The sequence below is a fragment of the Psittacula echo genome (assembly GCF_963264785.1).
Source record: "Psittacula echo genome assembly, chromosome: 1".
Lineage (NCBI taxonomy): Eukaryota > Metazoa > Chordata > Aves > Psittaciformes > Psittacidae > Psittacula > Psittacula echo.
The window spans coordinates 39,914,481-39,934,466 of record NC_137735.1 but is presented as its reverse complement, the minus strand read 5'-3'; the positions used below and the strand labels follow the sequence as shown (position 1 = coordinate 39,934,466).

General features: G+C 36.2%; 1 protein-coding gene across 3 annotated transcripts; it reads right to left on the bottom strand.

The window, feature by feature from the left end:
* Positions 1-355: 355 nt before the first annotated feature.
* Positions 356-19,961, bottom strand: FBXO8 (F-box protein 8). 3 transcript variants are annotated; one of them, XM_080618426.1, is made up of 6 exons: positions 19,790-19,961; positions 14,006-14,342; positions 11,663-11,789; positions 3,531-3,649; positions 1,787-1,983; positions 356-995 (listed from the first exon to the last, which is right to left on the bottom strand). In XM_080618426.1, the coding sequence occupies exons 2-6, from the start codon at positions 14,329-14,331 to the stop codon at positions 808-810; spliced, it is 957 nt and encodes a 318-aa protein (XP_080474552.1). In that variant the 5' UTR covers positions 14,332-14,342; positions 19,790-19,961; the 3' UTR covers positions 356-807. The 3 variants fall into 3 exon arrangements, with proteins under 3 accessions (XP_080474552.1, XP_080474551.1, XP_080474550.1); XM_080618425.1 differs by having other exon boundaries at positions 14,006-14,339; positions 19,790-19,925; XM_080618424.1 differs by lacking the exon at positions 19,790-19,961 and adding an exon at positions 19,362-19,774 and having other exon boundaries at positions 14,006-14,339.
* Positions 19,962-19,986: the final 25 nt, after the last annotated feature.

Sequence of the window (19,986 nt, the reverse complement as noted above, 5' to 3'; positions counted from 1 at the left end):
TTTCTTACCATGCTGAATAGATAATTGTAGTTGTCCTATGTCTCCAATAACTAGCATCTGCAATATGGGTTAGGTAAACTCTCCAGGTAAACTGCATGATTTCCCTAGGATGTCCCTGTATGACATCACGATTCATCTAAAATAGTGGTTATAATCTTCTTTAAAATTGAGTGAATAGCAGGTTGGCAATATGCTAATTTGTCAATGCAGTATTAGATATCATCTTAGATATTTTACAAGTGTTCTGCTATCTCCTAGAATAAACTTCATTGCAGTATTCAGACCAATATTTCTCTAAATTATGTATCTGAGGTAGTCAGCACTGTAAAAAAATTCAAAAGAAAGAAGTACAACATTTAAGAGATAAAAGAAGAAATTTTAGTTAAAATATTTTACAATAAAATAATTATGATTATAAATCTCTTTAGTTAAATATATACACATTACATGGTATTCTAAAAAGAATGAACTTATTAAAGTTTCAAGCAGATCTAATGCACAAATCCACCACTTTGTCAGCTTAGACCATAATGTCAGTTTAACATTTGTAAATGGCTGCATCAGGCTGTGGTTTTGTGCAAAACTAAAAAAAAAATTATGAAAAACAGATCTCCAAATCTTTCTATTCCCATGGTAAATAGATAGAAAAGGTAGCTTACACATACACACACTTACACACACAAACTTTGATTGCATACAGAGGTTAGAATGACCAGCACTAAAATAACCCCCATCTCTACAAAATAATTTCTTGAATTGATGTAGTTTTTGAAAATTACAAATCTTAAGTGCTAGGAAATTGTGCTTTTAGGCAGCCACGTGGCCAATAAGGTAGATGTTGTCATAAAGGTGCCCTACAAAATCTTCACTGATATTCTGTGCAGCTCGCCGTGTATTTCGGATGAATTCCCTCTTTGACATTTTGTTCTTCACATGAGGGCTTGTTAGATCAATGGAAAGTAGAATCAAAGAGTAACACAGTACGTAAACTGCATCTAGACAAGAGAGAATAAATTAAAAAGAAAGTTGAAAGGAAACTGTGATCATTAAAAATATTGCTCCCTGGCCACGTACCTTATAGTCTTCATCATCTAGGCTTATAATTATATATATATATACATACACACACGTATACACACACATATATAACACCTCAAAAGGTTATCCCAGTAAAATAAAATTTAATATAACAATTTTCAAAGTAATAATGTCAGCACATTGCCAAATTAGCATTTACAAATCTCTTAATATTTCTATGTTATCCAAAAGTTACTAAGGGCTTTGTGCATTCATTTAAACAGATTCTTGAAGTTTTTGCAAACTAGGGTCAACATCCTGCTAAAGCTTATCTTTAAATATATAAGCAGTCTCACTGCTGAAAACTGGCTCCCCCCCAGCCAATTATAAATACTTGTTAACTTCAGTGAGGCCCAAAATTCCTTCTCATTTCTGTGAGACTATCCACAAGGCAAAATATTAAGTGTGTAAGACTCTGCAAGAGGGAACTTCAAGATAGTACAGAGCTTGAGCACAGAAAAAACTGAAGGAAAGATAACAAGAAAATAAAACCCACTTATCAGCTAGCTCTAAGAAGAGAATCTGTATGGGTGGTTTTTGGTCTTTTTTTATCTCGAGTGGGATGATGCTTGTATACTGAACCCTCCCAAGCCATGTTTGTACTTTCAGAAATACTTGTTTAGGTGCCGATTTTAAAACTATCATAAACAGTAACATCATCCAGAAATACAAAGACTCATCCACTGAATCAATTTTTTTTTTTGCTTACCAGGGCTAAGGCCAAGCTCTCTCATCAAATCGGGGTTACAAGCACAGAATCGGTGAGAGAACTTTGTTATGAGAGTCTCAAGGTACTCCCCACGCTCCTCAGGAGCATGAATGTGTCTGAAGAACTCTCTCAGTGCATTTGGCAAGAACTGATTTCTGAAGTTATGCAGCGTCACAAGGTCATCCAAAACATCTCGCCTGGTAGAATAAAATCCCATATAATTAGAGAAGTTTCTTTTAATTGTTTAAATATGAAAACATATGTTTAAAAAAAATTAAAATGAAAGCTTTAGAATAGTTTATGAGTTTTGGCTTTTGCAAACAAAACTATCACTAACAGTACAAGCTAATATAAACCCATGTTTTTCAGACACAATAGTAACCAAATACTATAGAATATACATTAATCAGAATTCCAAGTTTCTTTATATGCATATGCAATCACAGTCTACATAGAGGCTTCACCTCCTTTAAACTGACAAAGCCATTAAAAAAAGAAATTAAAGGAAATAGATTCATGTGTGTCACACATTTTGGTGCCTAAGTAGAAGCCGTTACAGGAGTATCTTGTTAAAACCAGGTTTAAGTTAGACAAAATTTGCTCACAAAACCCCTTTAAGTCTAAGCCCATCAGGGTGCAACGCTCTCAAGTGTTTTCCACTGAACACAGAAACATCTAAGGGATTCAGACTAGCTTATATGAACAGATGTGCAAAAGACATCTGAAGGAAATTTGGATGTAAATCTGAAGTGAACCAAAGAATATTCTCATATGTTTATCCTTTCTGTTAAACATTTCAGTACTAGGGAGTTTCAACATTTAAAAACCTAGTTTTATTTTTAGTGCCTGATTACACTCTGTTTATGAAGGGAAGATGAATGGCAGTAGGGGTTGCTAATATTAACTTGCAATCTCATCTGTTTAAACGGATTTGTATTTTTTCTATTGCCAACAAAAACTGATAATCTGAAGTTTTACAGCACAGGACTGTCAGTGGTGATACCACTACAGAATGACTCCTTTCATTCCTTCAGTGGTTCAGGCTGAGGAGGATGAAAAGCAGAAGAGGATTCCTGCTGGAAGCACTGCTGTCCCTCTGCTCTTCCTATTTACGTCCAGTTACAATTCTCCTCCTCTTTCAACTTTTCTTAAACGTCTTGACGCTCCTCTCTCCTGATACTGTACTACCCCAACCTGAGGGTATCCTGGAGGGCAAGAGAAAGCATTGTGGAGGTAGAAGAGCATGCTACAGCAGGGAGAGTGTTCCCTACTGCAGTTCATGCTGTCTTCAAGAGGATGCTCTATTGGTGGGTGTTAACTTCCATATCAAGAAATATCAGACACCCAAATAATGGTTGGATGATTCAGCATTAGTTAAAAAGCTACCATCGCTTGGTAAAGAGCCGCAAAATATCTATAAAATCTGAATGTCATACAGCACAAAGATTATCCTGTGCACTTTAAATGCTGACTATAACTTCAAAACAATTCACGTCCAGAACTGCAAAAATGCAGAAAAAGCACAGGATGTGATATTTACTTGTTATAGGTGGTATTTTCAGGGGTTCTTATAAAATGTTACAGTTAATAAATACTTGAACTGAGTAACTGTTCAGATTTAGCAGCAGCATTACTTAGTTGCATTTACACATCTATAAAATTACATCAACACAAGCAAAATATTGTTGAATGGTGCAGTACATTGAAAGTGAATAGGAAATGTCTCAAGAGAAATTCAGATTACCTTTCATCAAGGTAGATTCTCAGCTTCTTCCAATTTAGTGTTCTTGTGCAAAAGATAAACTTAGCTATTTCTTTCGGCGAATCATCTAGTATGCCCTTGGACATAAAGTAGTTGACTCCCTGAGATAAAATACATGTATGTATAAATATGCTTAATCTTCATAATGTGTTTAGGAACAAGTATTGTGCTTGGCAATGTATGAACTTAATCCTACTAATTAGTTGATTTGTTTTTCGGAATGATTCTTCTTTCTCAAAATCACATTTCAACATGCACAATACACTCTAAAGTTATAAATCAAATGCAAAGAAACAATTTATTGTTATGGTTGAGATTTTACATATACTCACAATAAGAAATTTAAAATTATGAACCCTATAACAAGCATGTCAGTTCTTTATTAGTTTCTTTACAGTGTAGACTAGTATTTTGGTTTTCATACTTTTGTAATTGTATACACAATGATGCAGGGTCCACAACTTTTAATTTCTTAACTTTTGTAAATTAGAAAATCTTAGCCATAATGTGTTCAGTCTTTAGTACCTTTCATTAAAACATTAATGTTCTCACATGTATACAATGTATCACATTCAAATAGATGCATTAAATGCATTTGTTTAAATGTGCAATAATGCAAATAAACACAAGCACGTGGATTTCAAAGCATAGGTAAATATCAACATATAGAAATATGCATACACAGAAAAAAAGAACATTGTGCCTAACAAAAAAAAAAAGTTTAAAGAGATAGAACTGTGTATACTTTATATTGATATTATGATTTCCAGAATTTTCCACGCTTTGCCAAGCACACGTTTCTCATGGAATACACATGCCAAATCTAATTTAAAAATATTCCAGTGATATTCTGGATTCTTTCTATTCATTGAAATATCCCAAAGCATAAAACTATTTTCCTTATGATCTCAGAAATCAACACCAACTTAATAGTTTTTTAACGTGCTCATATTTTTTAACAACAAAAATCTAAACCTGAGAATAACTAACTAGTTTCAATTCAATTTGGCAGGGGCTAGGATTGGTTTTGAGCATTTGTTACAAAGAAGTGTTACAACACTTAACTACAGTATCTCTTGACTATACCACATTGTTGAATAATGCAAAATGTGTAGGACAGTGAATTTCTGCATAGGATAATGTACCAAGGCCACAACCTAAATCACCTTTAAAATACTTCTAAGATATTTTTTTCATAAATCTTCTGATATCAGATTTCACAATATTTTTCAAGTCTGCCCTTTTAGTTTACATTACATCTATAAAGATGTAAGGGCAACCTGTCATTCAGTGTATAAACTAACTTCCCAGTGCTCTTCAATTTTGCTTAAAAAAGAAATAAAGGACTGAGTGCAGGTTTGGAAAGTTGTTTTATGAAATTGATTAGTAAAGCAAAGTCTCAGTTTTATCAAGCAAAAAATAAATTAGAATACATGCTTAAGATATTGGTAACACAAGTGAAAAGCCAACAAACACCTGGTGGATAGGCGGATGACCATGAGCCAGCAACGTGCCCTTGTGGCCAAGAAGGCCAATGGCATCCTAGGGTGCATTAGAAAGGGTGTGGTTAGTAGGTCAAGAGAGGTTCTCCTCCCCCTCTACTCTGCCTTGGTGAGGCCGCATCTGGAATATTGTGTCCAGTTCTGGGCCCCTCAGTTCAAGAAGGACAGGGAATTGCTTGAAAGAGTCCAGCGCAGAGCCACAAAGATGATTAAGGGAGTGGAACATCTCCCTTATGAGGAGAGGCTGAGGGAGCTGGGTCTCTTTAGCTTGGAGAAGAGGAGACTGAGGGGTGACCTCATCAATGTTTACAAATATGTAAAGGGTGAGTGTCAGGATGATGGAGCTAGGCTTTTCTCAGTGATGTCCAGTGACAGGACAAGGGGCAATGGGTGTAAACTGGAGCATCAGAGGTTCCATGTGAACATCAGGAAAAACTTCTTTACTGTGAGAGTGACAGAGCACTGGAACAGGTTGCCCAGGGGGGTTGTGGAGTCTCCTACGTTGGAGATACTCAAGGCCCGGCTGGACAAGTTCCTGTGTGATGTACTCTAGGTTACCCTGCTGTTGCAGGGGGGTTGGACTAGATGATCTTTTGAGGTCCCTTCCAACCCTTGGGATTCTGTGATTCTGTGAAGCACCTCTAATATTATCTGGTTTTACCAGTTCATAATTTTTGCTTATATACTTATAGAAAATAGAAGTTAATTAGTACTTTTTTTTTTTGTTTTTTTAAAAGAATGTTATAGAAAATAATTTAAAAAAAAAAGTTTTTATATAGGCAAGGCTAAAAAAGAAAAATCCTAGCAATTTTAGGCCCAGATTTTAAGAAGAATCTCCATTCAAGACTGTAATAAAACATGTATTTCATTGCAAGCTTACATTTAAGTCCAAACTACATCATATTTAACTTAGTCCATAACATGGATGGTCAACATAAGGTAAAGTGCTTTCTTGAATTACAGCTAAATAGTAAACTAAAATTGGAGATCAAAATGAACATCAACTGTGCATTAATTCCTCAAGTATTTTGGCAATTTATACAAGACTAGCAGCAGAACATACACATACATACCCTTTACATATATCCTTACTTAATGAGACTTATGCATTTGCTTCAGTAATAAGTGTTTGCTTAAGGTAATACAAACTGAAGCCTGGAAAGGGAGTCTCGGTAATATTCCTGCTGCAATTATTTAACAAATACCTCAGCAACAGATCCGGAAAATACCTGGCATGTCATACATGAGGCAGGATAAAAATAACACCTTCTTTAAGACATACAGTGAGTTGGTTTCACTGTGACAGTAAATGCCGTAAGTAATTTATTTCATGCATTAGATTTCAACTCAAGGTACAATCTTCACCTGATAGGCTAACCACGTCTTTGCAAAGCACTTTTATTCCCTGTCTCTAATTCCCAATCTGTCCCCCCAACACACACAATGCTTAACAGTATCTTTCTCTGTGAATGCAGTCTTGTTATTCATTTTCCTCATCTCCACAAATGAACAGGGCATAAATAAAATATACTTCAGCACATGCCATCATTTTTAGGCGCCTTTTATTTTTTCCTCAACAACCACAAACACTTTGCAGCAATAGAAACCTGATTTCTCTTTAAAGTCCTTAAAGTTTGGCTCACAGCAAATGAAATTTATTTACAAGATTTACTGCATGTCATCAAATCAGCTTTTTGTAACACTGTAAACACTGCCTTGAATTCCTCTCAGAACCTTCACTTCAAATAAATCACTTCTGGTAGCCAAAATGATTGCTTGTGGCAGGTATGCTAGCCGAAATAACTAGTTCTACACGTTATTAAAATCAATGCTAAAATTATCAGTCATTTGGTGATTCTCTTAGGATACATGTGACTGAAGTCAGGTTGGCAGACCTGTGCCACTATCTGAAGAGGTGTTTTTAACACTTAGGAATGAGCACATACATGGTATGTTCTGCTAATTATGACGTAGTGGAAGAGTAATTAGGTGAACAGTACAACAGCCAAGACTTCCAGTAGATCTGTGTCTGCCTAACTTATATGAGGAGCCTGCTTGTCACTGTAATGTTCTTAACGTTAGACAACTAGGAAAGATGCCTTTGTGGCAAGAATGTTACCTCTGAATTTCAGACAGCTCTGGATAAAATTCCCATGTATTAAAGTGTTGATTTAAATTATCACATGCAAATAACAATCATAACTATAGACTAATAATAACCAAAAAAGCCATTTGTTGTATTTCAATGTTATTTTTACAGTTGCTCATTTTTTCCCAGTCACACAATGCTTGTTTTACCAACCTATTCTGCTACAGGACTGACTCTCCTTGCTTACTTTCTACCTGTTCCCAAGAAGTTTTCCGTTCATTTATATCCATACAGGATATGTAAACTAAAAAAGTTTTCTTTTTCAGAATTGGTTTCATTTCTGCATTGATTTTATTCTCTGCTAAGAGTACTTTCAGAATATTTTAATACAGCAGTCAGTATTAAAATTTTTGTAGTTGCCTTTGCCATCTCTGTTTAGGTATGTATACAAAACAAACCAGACACTTTAAATTATTCGCATAGAAATTTTGGAATCAGCATTTTTCTACCCATATACATGATTTTTCTTTTTAATACTTAAATGGAATTGTTGCAAAGTTCAAGTTGGGAGACACTGAAGCTTTTTACCCAATGCCTATTTAAAAGTAGTGCAAGAAAATATGACAGATACATTTGTCTACGGCAACAAATTTCACATAAATGGTTGTACACATGCTCAATTTGTTTAGTTTAAAAAGTTTTAAGGTGACTAAGGAAATCACTAGAAAGTATATTAATATTCTTAGGCAATTTATAATTCTGCAAATTATATGCTTTTACATTTTGGTAAGATAACAGATATCAACAAAAATGCTGATTACTTTCTAGTCTGTACTGTATTAAAAAAAAAAAAAAAAAAGACTATTTTGATCACCAACAAAATCAAAACATTATTAAGTAAAAGCTCAGGAAACAGGAATTCAAGTTTATATACTAGCTTAATTATTTAGATAAATTATTTAGGGCTAGTATGTATCTGGCATAGTAGGGCCTCAACTGCTAATTGGGGCTTCTAGGTAACACTAACATTATTAGTAAATAATAATTAGACATACGTGGTATTCCTACTCCCCTTTTTCTAAGGAAATGCAATATCTTAATACATTTCATGGTGCATTTTCTGAAACAAAAGACACAGTACTGATGTCATATTTTCCAACAGAAATTTTTGTGATTCTTAGTTCCTAAGTTACAAATCAAGTTGTTGACAAATGTGGACACCATATAGAACATCACATTACAAACAGTGTCTCTTTCACTGTATGTCTTTAAAATACAGTCTCAGTGATACAGTTATGATGGCATGTTACATGGAATCCATAGCTAATAATTTACAAGATTAAAGTTCTCTGACTTTAATGTAGAGCTTTCAAAAGGTTTCAGCTGTCTGGTTCATTCCACCTTTTCAGATAAATCATGCAAAAGAACATCTTCCCTCTACGACATACACATACTTTAATATTCTTATGACAGATAAATTAGTGCATCTCAAAATTGGCTTGCTTAGTAGATCCCTATGAAATAGGGCAAGTTTTCAAAAAACTGGGCTAGAAATATACAGTACAGTAAATATTCCATCATCTGCAGACTACAATTAAAAGTCAGGTAAGGTAGCTTTACCCATGTGGCTAACAATTCCTTTATAATCAAGAAGAGGTCAGAAAACTGACCTTCCTAACAAAAACTAAGGGCAGTTGGTAACAAATAAGACAACTGGAAGTGTGTAAAGCCAGGTTTAGTATAAGCACTGTCTTACTGTACTTTATTATTATGCTACGTAAAGGAAATCCTAACCTCATTTAAGTCTGAGATTTCAGTACAGTCCAGATTCCAATAGATCCATAAAAACAAATGCTATTAAACAGCATCAGTTAGAATCACTATCATTATGTAAAACAAAACAAAAACCCAAACAAAAAAATTTTTCCTGACCAATCTTTCCACCTCCAGTTCCAATTTTAACTACATAACATAGCTCTATGTAAAAAACTTGACAAAATATCTTGTAGGGAATTAGAAACATATACAAAACAGTGAGAAATAACTTCTGTTTGCTTACAAATTCCAAGTCATAAGCATGTGAGGTATGAAATGAGCACTGCATGAGAAACACTTCACATACACCATACACTCTTTAGAATAAAATACAGCAGAGACCATGTAGGCAGATTGAACAACATAATGTTCATATTCAAGTGTTAATACTAACACTAAACCATCCCTCCTCCCCAGGAAACAAAAACCAAGCTCCAAAATCTTGGCTACAATGGTGCTGCCAATATGAAAAAAACAAATCAAACACTAAACCAAAAAAAACCTAAAACCAAAACCAACCAACAAACAAAAAAAGAGAAACCAAACATGCACTGGAGTTTTTTAGCTTTTTTGTTTTAGATTACGTGTAATGTGATTAGGCACATCCTTTCAGCAGAATGTCAGCACCTGCTATGTATTATGCAAGCTCATGCACACAATCAGTACATTAAATTACAGCAGATACCACAACACCATGCACACAACAATGGCTAACCAGAGAATCCTACCACAAAGTGTGTAGATGCTCTTCCCTACCCCGTGAGCCACCGCTAGCTCTGGAGCTGTTGCTGTGGAGCCTGGTTACCCATTTTCATGACATGGGCGGTGTCCTTTGGAGAATCTTGCTCTTGTGGCTGTAAGTATTCCTATTTTTATAGTAATTTGATCAGGTCTGTTATCAAATGTAAAGCAGAGTTTGGCAGGAAATTCGGAGATGCAATTTGTAATAGTGGAATGTCATGTCATATCATATATTCCAGTCACAGTGTCCTTACAATCATAATGCTGCCAATACCACAGTTGTGAACAATACAAGCAATAGTATTTGTGAATTCTCCTGAAACTCAGGCCCTGAATGATTCCTACCAGGCTATGGTGCTCCACAGGGAGAGAGGAACAGAAGCCCTTAGGAGATATCCTGAGGTTCTTGTCTCTCATTAGGCCTGAAGCAGGCCGTTTGTACTACTATTGTACAATATACTATAATGAAGCCAGAAAAAGTAAGTGTAGGATAATAAATTTAATAACTAATTTAGGTATACTACAAGGTAGCTTTAATTTGCGGATCTTGTAAAATAATGATTTTTTTATCCAGTGCCTTTTGTGAATACTCCAAATGCTTTAAACCTGCCAAGATTACTTTAAATTAGATTGGAATACAACAGCATACAATAAATGAAGATATAAGTGTAAAAAAAAATAAATATGTTAAAGCAAATTGAAAGACAAAGAGAAGTTTGGGCAGACAAAGCTGTCACCAACCAAAACTTGATATATTCTTAAAAAACATTTACGTTACCTAAATATTGTGTTTCATTTAGAAAACTTTACATTTACTACTAAATTCACTAAAATCCTGCTGAAAATCAATGCTAATCACTCAAGTGGCACTGTGTATCACAGTTAAAGGCACAGCTCTAACAGAGAAATTACAAAACATTTCAATTTGTGACTGATAAGCAGAATATGAGATAAAGCAAGAATTTAAACAACATGACATTATTGTAATGATGCAACTGTTTTATTTGTTTCACCCTGTGGTTACACATTTGTGTTTTCTGTATATCAGCAGAGTGAACTATCTGCTCCTAGAAGGGTACCTTTTCATGTCTCTTAATCCTCTTCCTACTTTGGATTTATTCAATTACCACTTTCTTCTGTATGTGCAAATACATTCAGGAAGTTAACACTACTTTTTGTTCAGTACTATGCACCACCTTTTTCTAAGAAACATGAAGCAGGAGTCTGGTTTTCTACACAAAAGACTTTTGCCACTTGGGCATTAATTGCATATCTCCCAGGCAAAAGCTGTCTACTTTCAAACTCTTTTCTTCTTTGAAAGGTGACAGAGTGAAAGCAGAAACTGACTTTCCCAGTTAGTTTCATGAATTAATATATGCAAACCTTCTAGATTGACATGGAGTATTTTTTAAAAATAACTATGTTGTTACATATTATAAAGAAAGATTATGCATAATAAACATCCACAGAAATAAAATCAAACTTATCTTTAGAACACTTCATAATATTATTTGCATAATATTTCAAGATTTGCTCCTTGATAGTGGAAATACTTAAAAATCTCTTACAAGAAACCATAAATTTCATAGAAGTAATTTGTGTTACTTTATACCTCGCCCTGCTATAACTGATGTGGGATCAAACTAACTTTGCAGACCTATTATTATTCATTTTAAATTCACCACTGTCTCCACAGTACAGGATACCTGTCTCATTCCTAAGTCATAGGTCAGACCACTGTACAGAGCGCTTAAGAAGCAAGCCATGTTAATGATGTGCACAGGTACCATCTGCAAAAATGATCAGGATAGGGCTGTAACTTACTATTAACCATTCCTATGTTAAAAAAAAAAAAACAAACCCAACAAAAAACAACTATTAAAACTTAGCTTTTAATATAGCTATGATTATAAAACAACAATCACAATTATTTAACTGTTTACTACTATCAATAACAGTTCACTTACCTCATCAGGGTTGGCATTAAAGGTGAGACTGCCCTCATCTAGCTGCATATACAATTTTCTAAAAGAAAATCCTAGAGGTGGATTCTTATTGTATATAGAACAGTGACCCCAAGTGGATTTGCACAACCTATGAAAATAGAATTAGTCTATTATCAAAATTCCTTTCCGTATTTCATGTATTTTACAGAAGCAAAATGTAATCAAGATTGCAAAGTCAAATACTCAAATGATAGGAAAAGTTAGAAATAGGTTGCTTGTTACACTTAGGTGTTAATCCTTTTATATGTGTGTTGCTGAAGTTTTCAATTATATGATTATCGTTTTCTTTTTACAGGTTTTGGTGTATCTGAGTGCAATCTCAAAACATATCCCAGTAGGTGGCATCATAATGACATCCACATAGCTGAGACTTCTGTCACTTCTAGTATTTGAACAGTGGATAACTGACAAGTTGCTCTGCAGCAGTATGACAGATTAAAAAATTGTGCTTCTTTTCTTGTGCCCCAGTTGTGCATTGAGTGAGACACCAGGTCTGCACAAAATTATGCCATTAACTTATCGCTTTCCTTGACTGTCCTTTTCCACCCACCTGGCCTCTTTCCAGTCTTGACCAGTCCTAATTCTTCACTCCAGCCCCATCCCTTTATATCTTCCATTACATCTCAGTTTCTTTCCCTCTTATCACACCCTGACTCCGTATCTCAGTTTCATTGGTTTATGTTCATCTCAGTCTCCTTGATGACACCATCTAAAATTGCCTTGAACTTCCACTTCCTGGGCAATCCATTTATTATCTAGATTCCTTATTGAACTGGTAGCTCTGCTTCAACGCATCTGTCTTGTAAATAATTAGGCACAATGTTTAGGATCCAGCAGGTAGCCACTGAGGACATGGGAGTGACTTTGTTTTCAGTTCAGGAACCTGAGCCTAATTTGGATTGAGTTCAGAACTGCAGCCATAGGGCTTGCCAAAGCCTAAACTCAAACATATCCAATGCATATGCAATGTTGAAAACTAAGATATCTATGGAGATTATGCAAATTGACATCCTTATTAATTTGCTAAATCAGGACACATTTTCACTAACAAAGTGTATACTCTGAACTGAGTACTATTTGGGAAGATTTTACTAAAAATGATTGAGCTATTTCCCAGGATGAACTCTGTGGAAAATATGCAATTTTTTTTCCCCTTTTATGTTAAGAATATATACTACATACAATTAAGAATCTCTACTATCTTTGGTCCAGGGAATTTATTTGTATTTAGTGTGGTTTTTTTATACCAAGAGCTGAGTAAAATACAATGGATACTGACATAAACTTAGAAGCTTAGCAGGGTCTTCACTAGAATTCCTGTTTCCTACCAAGAAAACAGTCCCCAATAGCAGAACAATTGTGACTAAGAAGTTATAATTGCATTAACCCTATTGCTGAGTTCATAAAGCATGATAAGAAGCGAAGCTGCTTAAGTCAAATGCAGAGAGGCAAAGAAATAGATGAAGGAAGAGATGTAGAACACAGTGAAAGGGAATCAAACAGAACCTGAACAACAACCCAGCAGTAATACTTCTCTCTGTTAAGTTAAAGGGTAAGAATATATTGTGAAAAAGACACAAGTTCTGCTGACCATCTACTCTAAAAGTAAGTATGATTTCATGAGCCTTTCCCAGTGTTGCAAAACATCAAATATCAAAGAAAATAGTTTTAAATAAATTTTGTTCTTCTACTATTTGGTAGAGCATTCCTCTATTTGTTTCCTGGACGTACAAACTCTCCGTATGTATATAAATGTCTTTCAACCATTAGACTGCAGAAATTCCACCTGACACATGTGCAGAACTGTGTCTTTCCCCCTTCCATCACCATCTTCCAAAAAAACATATATACATTTCAGTTGCACTAAGACAAGCGTATTAGATGAGTTAGAATCCCTTTCTACCTGCTGAATAGGTTTGTTTGCTCAAGCCAGATATTTGTTTGAAGTTCAGAGAAATAATAATACATATATTTGAGATGTGCTTTGAGCTAATACCAAAGTGAAGTCCTTGTTTTTTCCCTCATGATATATCAATGAGTGTGCAGTAATACACATGTATACTTGTACCAAGCACACTTGTGTATGTAGTTACTACCTCTGTTACTACCTGACAGTAATTAGAAATCCAGAATAATACATTTTTAAACTATATTCATATTTCCCCTGTGTCAAATCTCATTTAACTTAGCAAACCTTTGCTAAGGTTACTGTGACAAAAAGCACATATTGACACAAATTTAAAATCTGATAATTATTTATATTTATGTCCAGGTGATTTATTAAAATTTACTTATTTTGCTTACCCTTGCCAAAGAAGCTCATCATTAGCAAGATCCTGCCAGACGCATGAAGCTAGACAGAGATCAGTTGCATTCAGGTATGACAAAATGGTAAAACTAAGCTCTGGTGGCAGCATTTCCAGGTTAATGAATCCTTCTTGTTCTTTAGTTTTTCTGGTCTTCAACAGGTGGTAGATATCAATGCCTCCCTGGGCTTGTTTGCGATGGCTTGTATTGGAAACGTTGGTAGCTATCCTCCTACCATGTTCTCTGGTAAAATAGCCTTGTCCACTGTATCCTTGGTGTTGCAGTTGCTGGTTCCTAGCAACTCTCCAGAGTCCCTGACCCATCTGCGAGCCTGCTGGACATAAAATCCAAATTAAATGTTGCCAGCTATTTATGAATATTTGCAAGACAGACTCAGCACACACTGGAAAAATAAAACTGTAGGACTGATCCGAATAGAAAAAAAAAAGAGTTTTGTCAAAGTTATGCTGACAATATAATCTGTCTTTAGCAGAGCAACTGAATAAGTACTGAAAACAAACCCATAAAAATTGATATTTTTACAAAAGCTTTTGTGCTTGAAGAGTTATAAAATTAATACTAAGCTATGAATAGTAACAAACATTATCTATGTCCTATGCAAGTTAAGAAGCCTTAACCTTCAGAACATTTGGAATTATTACCTTCAAACTTCCTTTAAAATGTAATAAAAATAGCTTATGTAGAGTCAGTGAAGAGCTATAAAATGTAAGAAGAAGATGTAACAATGTCCTGAATAGTGAGAAGCACACAAAATTAGGCTGTGACTGACATTAATATAAAGTTTAAAAACTTTAATGATAATGCATTAAGGATTCATTGTTTCTTGTAAATTTCTTGTTTCTGAGCAACTCTCCTGGGTTCAGCTGTAGCAGCTATTTTTCTGCTTCTTAATAGCTGGTGCAGTGCTGTTTTCGACTTTAGTCTGAGAACAACGCTGATAACACAATAATGTTTTTAGTTGTTGCTAAGTCATGTTTACTCCAATCAAGGACTTTTCAGTCTCTCATGCTCTGCCAGTGAGAAGGGGCACAGGAAGCCGGGAGGAAGCAGAGACAGGACACCTCACCCAAACTAGCCAAAGGGGTATTTCATACCACAGCACGTCGTGCCCACTATATAAACTGGGGGGAGTTACCCAGAAGGCCTAGATCGCTGCTTGGGTTGGGCTGGGTATCGGTTGACAGGTGGTGAGCAACTGTATTGTGCACTTGTGTTTATTATTTTCTTTTCCTTTTCCCCTTTTAGTTTTATATTCTCTCCCCTTGTTATTTCCCTTATTATTATTATTATTGGTGGTAGCAGTAGTGGTTTTGCATTATACTTTAGTTACTAGACTCTTCTTATTTCAGCCTGTGGGATTTACATTCTTTTGATTCTCTTCCCCATCCCTCTGGAAGCGGGGGGAGAAAGAAGGTGGGGAGTGAGTGAGCGGCTGTGTGGTTCTGAGTTACCAGCTAGGCTTAAACCACAACAGCAACCAAAATATCTTTTCAAGCTTTCCTGTACAGTAGTATAAAAACTTCAGGATAAGACTTCTATATTTTACTTAGCACTGTGGGGTTTTTATTTTTTGTCAAACTTCGCTGCAGATGAGAATAAAGAGAACAGATCTGGAATGTTAGTCAGTTGTCAAGATTTCTGAATGCCATAACTCAAATTTCAGTAACCACCTATATTTATCAAGAGGGAAAAATAGTATAATAAATCTTACTAATTCAGTATGGTAATGTTATCGTAATCCTATCACAAGTAGTATATATATGGTGACAATTTTTCAACCTTTATTATGATGACAGATCACTAAAGTAATCATACCAGTAATCTGTAGGTTCCCAATGCTGATTTTCACAAAAGAAACACTGATGGCCTGGTCTGCTAAGATCTCACATGTATTTGAAATTACGGACATTCTATTAGCATGGGGAATTAAAAACAGGGTTTTAACACTGTTTAAGGTTGGACATGAATGGAAATTGTTCTACATAAGCTGAAAGAAACAAGCCATGAATGCGATGAGCAATTATGGGAGAAAATGGAGAAACTAGATAAGGTGCAGGAGAAAACTCCATCACAATCAAGATGGAAGTCAACACAAGACAGGTTCACCTGGCTAGTGAAGCAGTTATCTACATAACCATCCATTCAGGGAAAGTTTAAGAATTCATTCCTAGATAAGGCCAAAGTTATGAAGAAACTATAGTCATATGTATTATATTCAATTTAGTAATACGCAAGACTTTACATAAATTCATCATTATTATTATTCGTATTTCTTGTACAGATATTTGGCTTATTTTTTTTTATTGTACAGAGACAGATTAAACCGTGATCAACTGCTATAAATTATCAGGCAATTAAAAATAAGGCTTACTGAGTTGCAACCATAAGTAGGATATACCACTGGCTGCAAGAATGTATGCATAAAGAAAGTATTCTCATTTTCTTGAGAACAGCATAAAATTTTTAAAAGTCCTTAGGGCTACGATAAAGTTGCTTCATGAGTGGAAGCTGTGCCACAATCTGCCATGTAAAAAGTGGCAACACAAGGATGATGAAAGTGGGTCTTGGTAATTAATGCTGGTGTTTGCAATTATGAAAGTTTCAGCTGTACATAAAACATATTTTGTCACAAGATGAAGAACTCTGCCTTTATTTTTCATTGCCTAGCTAGATTAAAATAAAAGGCAGCAACTTTTCTAAAAGAGATGCAGTTGCTCAGTGTCACCTTTTTCTGGTTTTGAACAACTACATCTCTCCAAGGAGAAGGAAGTTACTAGCTTTCATCCCAAAGGAGCATCACCAACCACTGTTAGAATAAAATCAAGAGCTATTAAATGAATCAGTGGTGGGTGTGCCAGAATTGGCATTTGAGACTACAAGCATAAACTCATCAAGTCTGCTCCAACTGTTGCTGCTATTGCCCCTGCTAAGCTGGCAGAGGATACAGTGATAAGCAGTGAAGAACCAAGCTAAATACCAACTTGTGTAGGTAGATGGTAATACCCAAGGGCTGGAAGAAGGTAACTTTCCCAATGGATAAAAAGAGCAGACAAGGAATACAGTATTTCTGAGAATGTGCAACATTTCAGAAAGGGCTACTATCACTGTGCTAGAGGATTCAATTAAGATAAAGTTCCTATTTTGCAAGTCATTGTATCCAAGCTTGCTAATTACTCAAGTACAGTACTTAGTAAGCAGTACTGTATATCTAAAGGAATCTAGACATCTTGGGAGGCTTCAAGCAATTCTTGATCTAAGCCCTGTGAGTAAACTGAACACTCTCAACAAGGCATTTTACTTTCAAATACGCAGATGTCAAATTTAGAGGCTGTGTTCACTCTCAGAAGATATCAGATGATCTGAAGGGCTGAATAATAATGACCTTTCAATTCAATTATGCAAGTTTTGAAAGAGGTAAATGTATACATACACATGTAGGTGTAATTCCAATATAATGTGCACACTTTCTCAGTGCAGCTTTTCATGTAAAAACAAAATCTGCCTGCAAATACAGCATTGACTATAAATAATAAAATAGCTAAGACCAAAATACTAGTTTCAGGGACAGAGAGAACCAAGAGTGACACGTTATAATCCTTCTTTATTATTTCAAGTCCTTAACCTTAAGACAATGGAAATCAGCAAGAAGAAATATGATGACACTGAAGTATTAAACCTTACATTTCACAAAAGATGAAATGAGAGAACCTATTCTATGCAAACAATGTTTGTCAACTAGAGAGAAAGGAACGTTCTGCTAAATGTATAAATCTGTCAGCTGAGATAACTTTTTGTAAAACAGATTAGAGAAATTATTTTGCTAGTAATTTTTTTCTACCTTTTCTCACATAATTTGATATCATTATAATAAAACCACATTTCTATACACATTTGTTATCTCCCAACTGTTAAAAATCTTCTGAAAATACTAATTATTTGTCATAGTTTAAACAAAAGAAAAAAAAGTAGTAACAGGAAACTCAAAGCTCTGAAGATCATTTAAGAATTATATTGTGACAAGATTCATAATCATAATACATCAGGAAGATGAGAGAAGATGATCAGCAGCGTTACTATAAACAATCCACAGAAGGGCTGTGCCCAGTCAATTATCAAGTGAATTTATGCTACCAGGTAAGCATCTGGCAATCTTATTATAGCTTTTAAACCTCTTTAAAGTCAGATTATCTTTGTGCTCGATACACAGTACTTGTAAATATTTGATAGTGGTCACAAAGGACCAAAATCAAACATCAAAATATCCAAAACCAAACTTGCTAGTGTAATACCTTTATTGCAATATTCAGCTAGAAGTTCTTGTTCACAAAATACCTTCCATTAAGGAATACTGAGCTAACAAGATTATCAACAGTTCCTGTCAGGGCTCACAGGGTTCCTCTCCCCACATAAAAGCTAATTGCTATATATCACCAACAACATAATCGCTTCCACATTATTTGACACTAGAAATGGCTCCAAGACAGAAAAAAAACCCCATTCTGTGTCATTCAATAAAATGACCTTCTTAAAATGCACTCACATACTTATACAGAACATATCACTGCAGAAATAATTTTAAAGGTATCTTTAATGTTAAAAAATGATAAAAGTAATTTGCTCTTTAAAGTACCAACTGAAGAAATTTCAGATTAAAAACAAAACGAGGCACAATTTAAACCGTTTGAGAACCAGCCGCTGGAAATTCACAGGCTTTTGTATGTGTGTAGCTATATATGCCATTTTATATTCCATTTGTTAGATCACATCTTGTTTTCCCCATAAGCTTTGTGGTAATCCAGGATTAATGCTTTGAGAACTCACTCATGAAACAAGATGTATAAACTAACTGTTATTATAAAGCCTTTTAAGTAAGGTGTCTAGAAATATAGTTTTAAATTATCTTGAACATGCACTTTCGATCTCCATTCTCTCCAGTCAAATGTCTCCAAAATTCTAGTTATATAACTTTATTTAACAGAGACCTTTTTACAGCTTGGCTGTAATAACTGTTGCAGTAAAAATAGCAAGCTTGCTTATGGATTGCTGATCTTCTCTGGCTCTGTTATCTGTCAGAGTCTGCTTTCAATTTTAATCATGTCTTCTGCATGTCGCTTGTTAGTGCACAATAAATTCTTTTGCAGTGTTCAAGGATACTAAGAGTTAAATGCATCCTAGATTAATGCTGTATTGGTACTGGTTTCTGCTTTATGAAGTAAAACCCGACACTCGATATAAATGCCCTCCACCTCATGGCAACTGAGCCCTACAACTGCCGCTTGGCTACCGCAATTATCCGAACAGGGAAATGTTTCTTCCTCCGATGTTACCGAACCTGAAGCTTCGTTCATCGCAGCTGCACTGGTAACCGAGGCCTGCGATACCTTGACGGAAGAGCCTTTCAAACCCAACTCAAGGCAACTACGCGGCGGTTCTAGGGGCACAGCAAGTCGCTTACGCTCAGGGCCGCCCCAGCTGACAGAAGCGCCCTAGGAGCCCCACTCGCTGAGGGCCGCGGCTGCACTCTCGCCGCCCCGAGGAACCCCGAAGCCGTCCCGCTCGCCGCCTCCCGCAAACAGGAACCGAGATCTCGGCTGCCGTAGGCCGGGACACAGCAGATCCCCCGGCACCGGCGAGCCTAGCCCCGCGGGTGCCGCCCCCCCGTGCCATTGGGCCGCCCCAATTGCCCCGGCTCTCGATTGGATGCGCCGCCCGTCCATCCGCAGTCGCCGGTCCCCCGAGGGAAAGCCGCAGGGTCCGTACCTGTACGAGTTCGGATCCCAACCGCCGCCGCGACGAGCCCGGTCCGAGTCCGTGCGTGAGCCTCGCCGGGCAGGAGGTGGCTGAGCAGCTCCCGGCGCCGCGAGAGGCGGTGGGAGCAGCGGAGGCCCCTCGGCAAGCAGGGAGCCCGCCGCCGCCCCGTCTCCTTGCCTGGCAGGTTTGACGTTTGCTGTTGTTGC

Bases quoted from the DNA above. Each gene is read 5' to 3' on its own strand.
- FBXO8 (XM_080618424.1), bottom strand. The intron at 11,790-14,005 runs GTAAGCAAAATA...CTATTTTCATAG, and splicing joins GATGAGCTTCTTTGGCAAGG to GTTGTGCAAATCCACTTGGG. The intron at 3,650-11,662 runs GTAAGTGAACTG...ATTTTATCTCAG, and splicing joins TTAATGCCAACCCTGATGAG to GGAGTCAACTACTTTATGTC.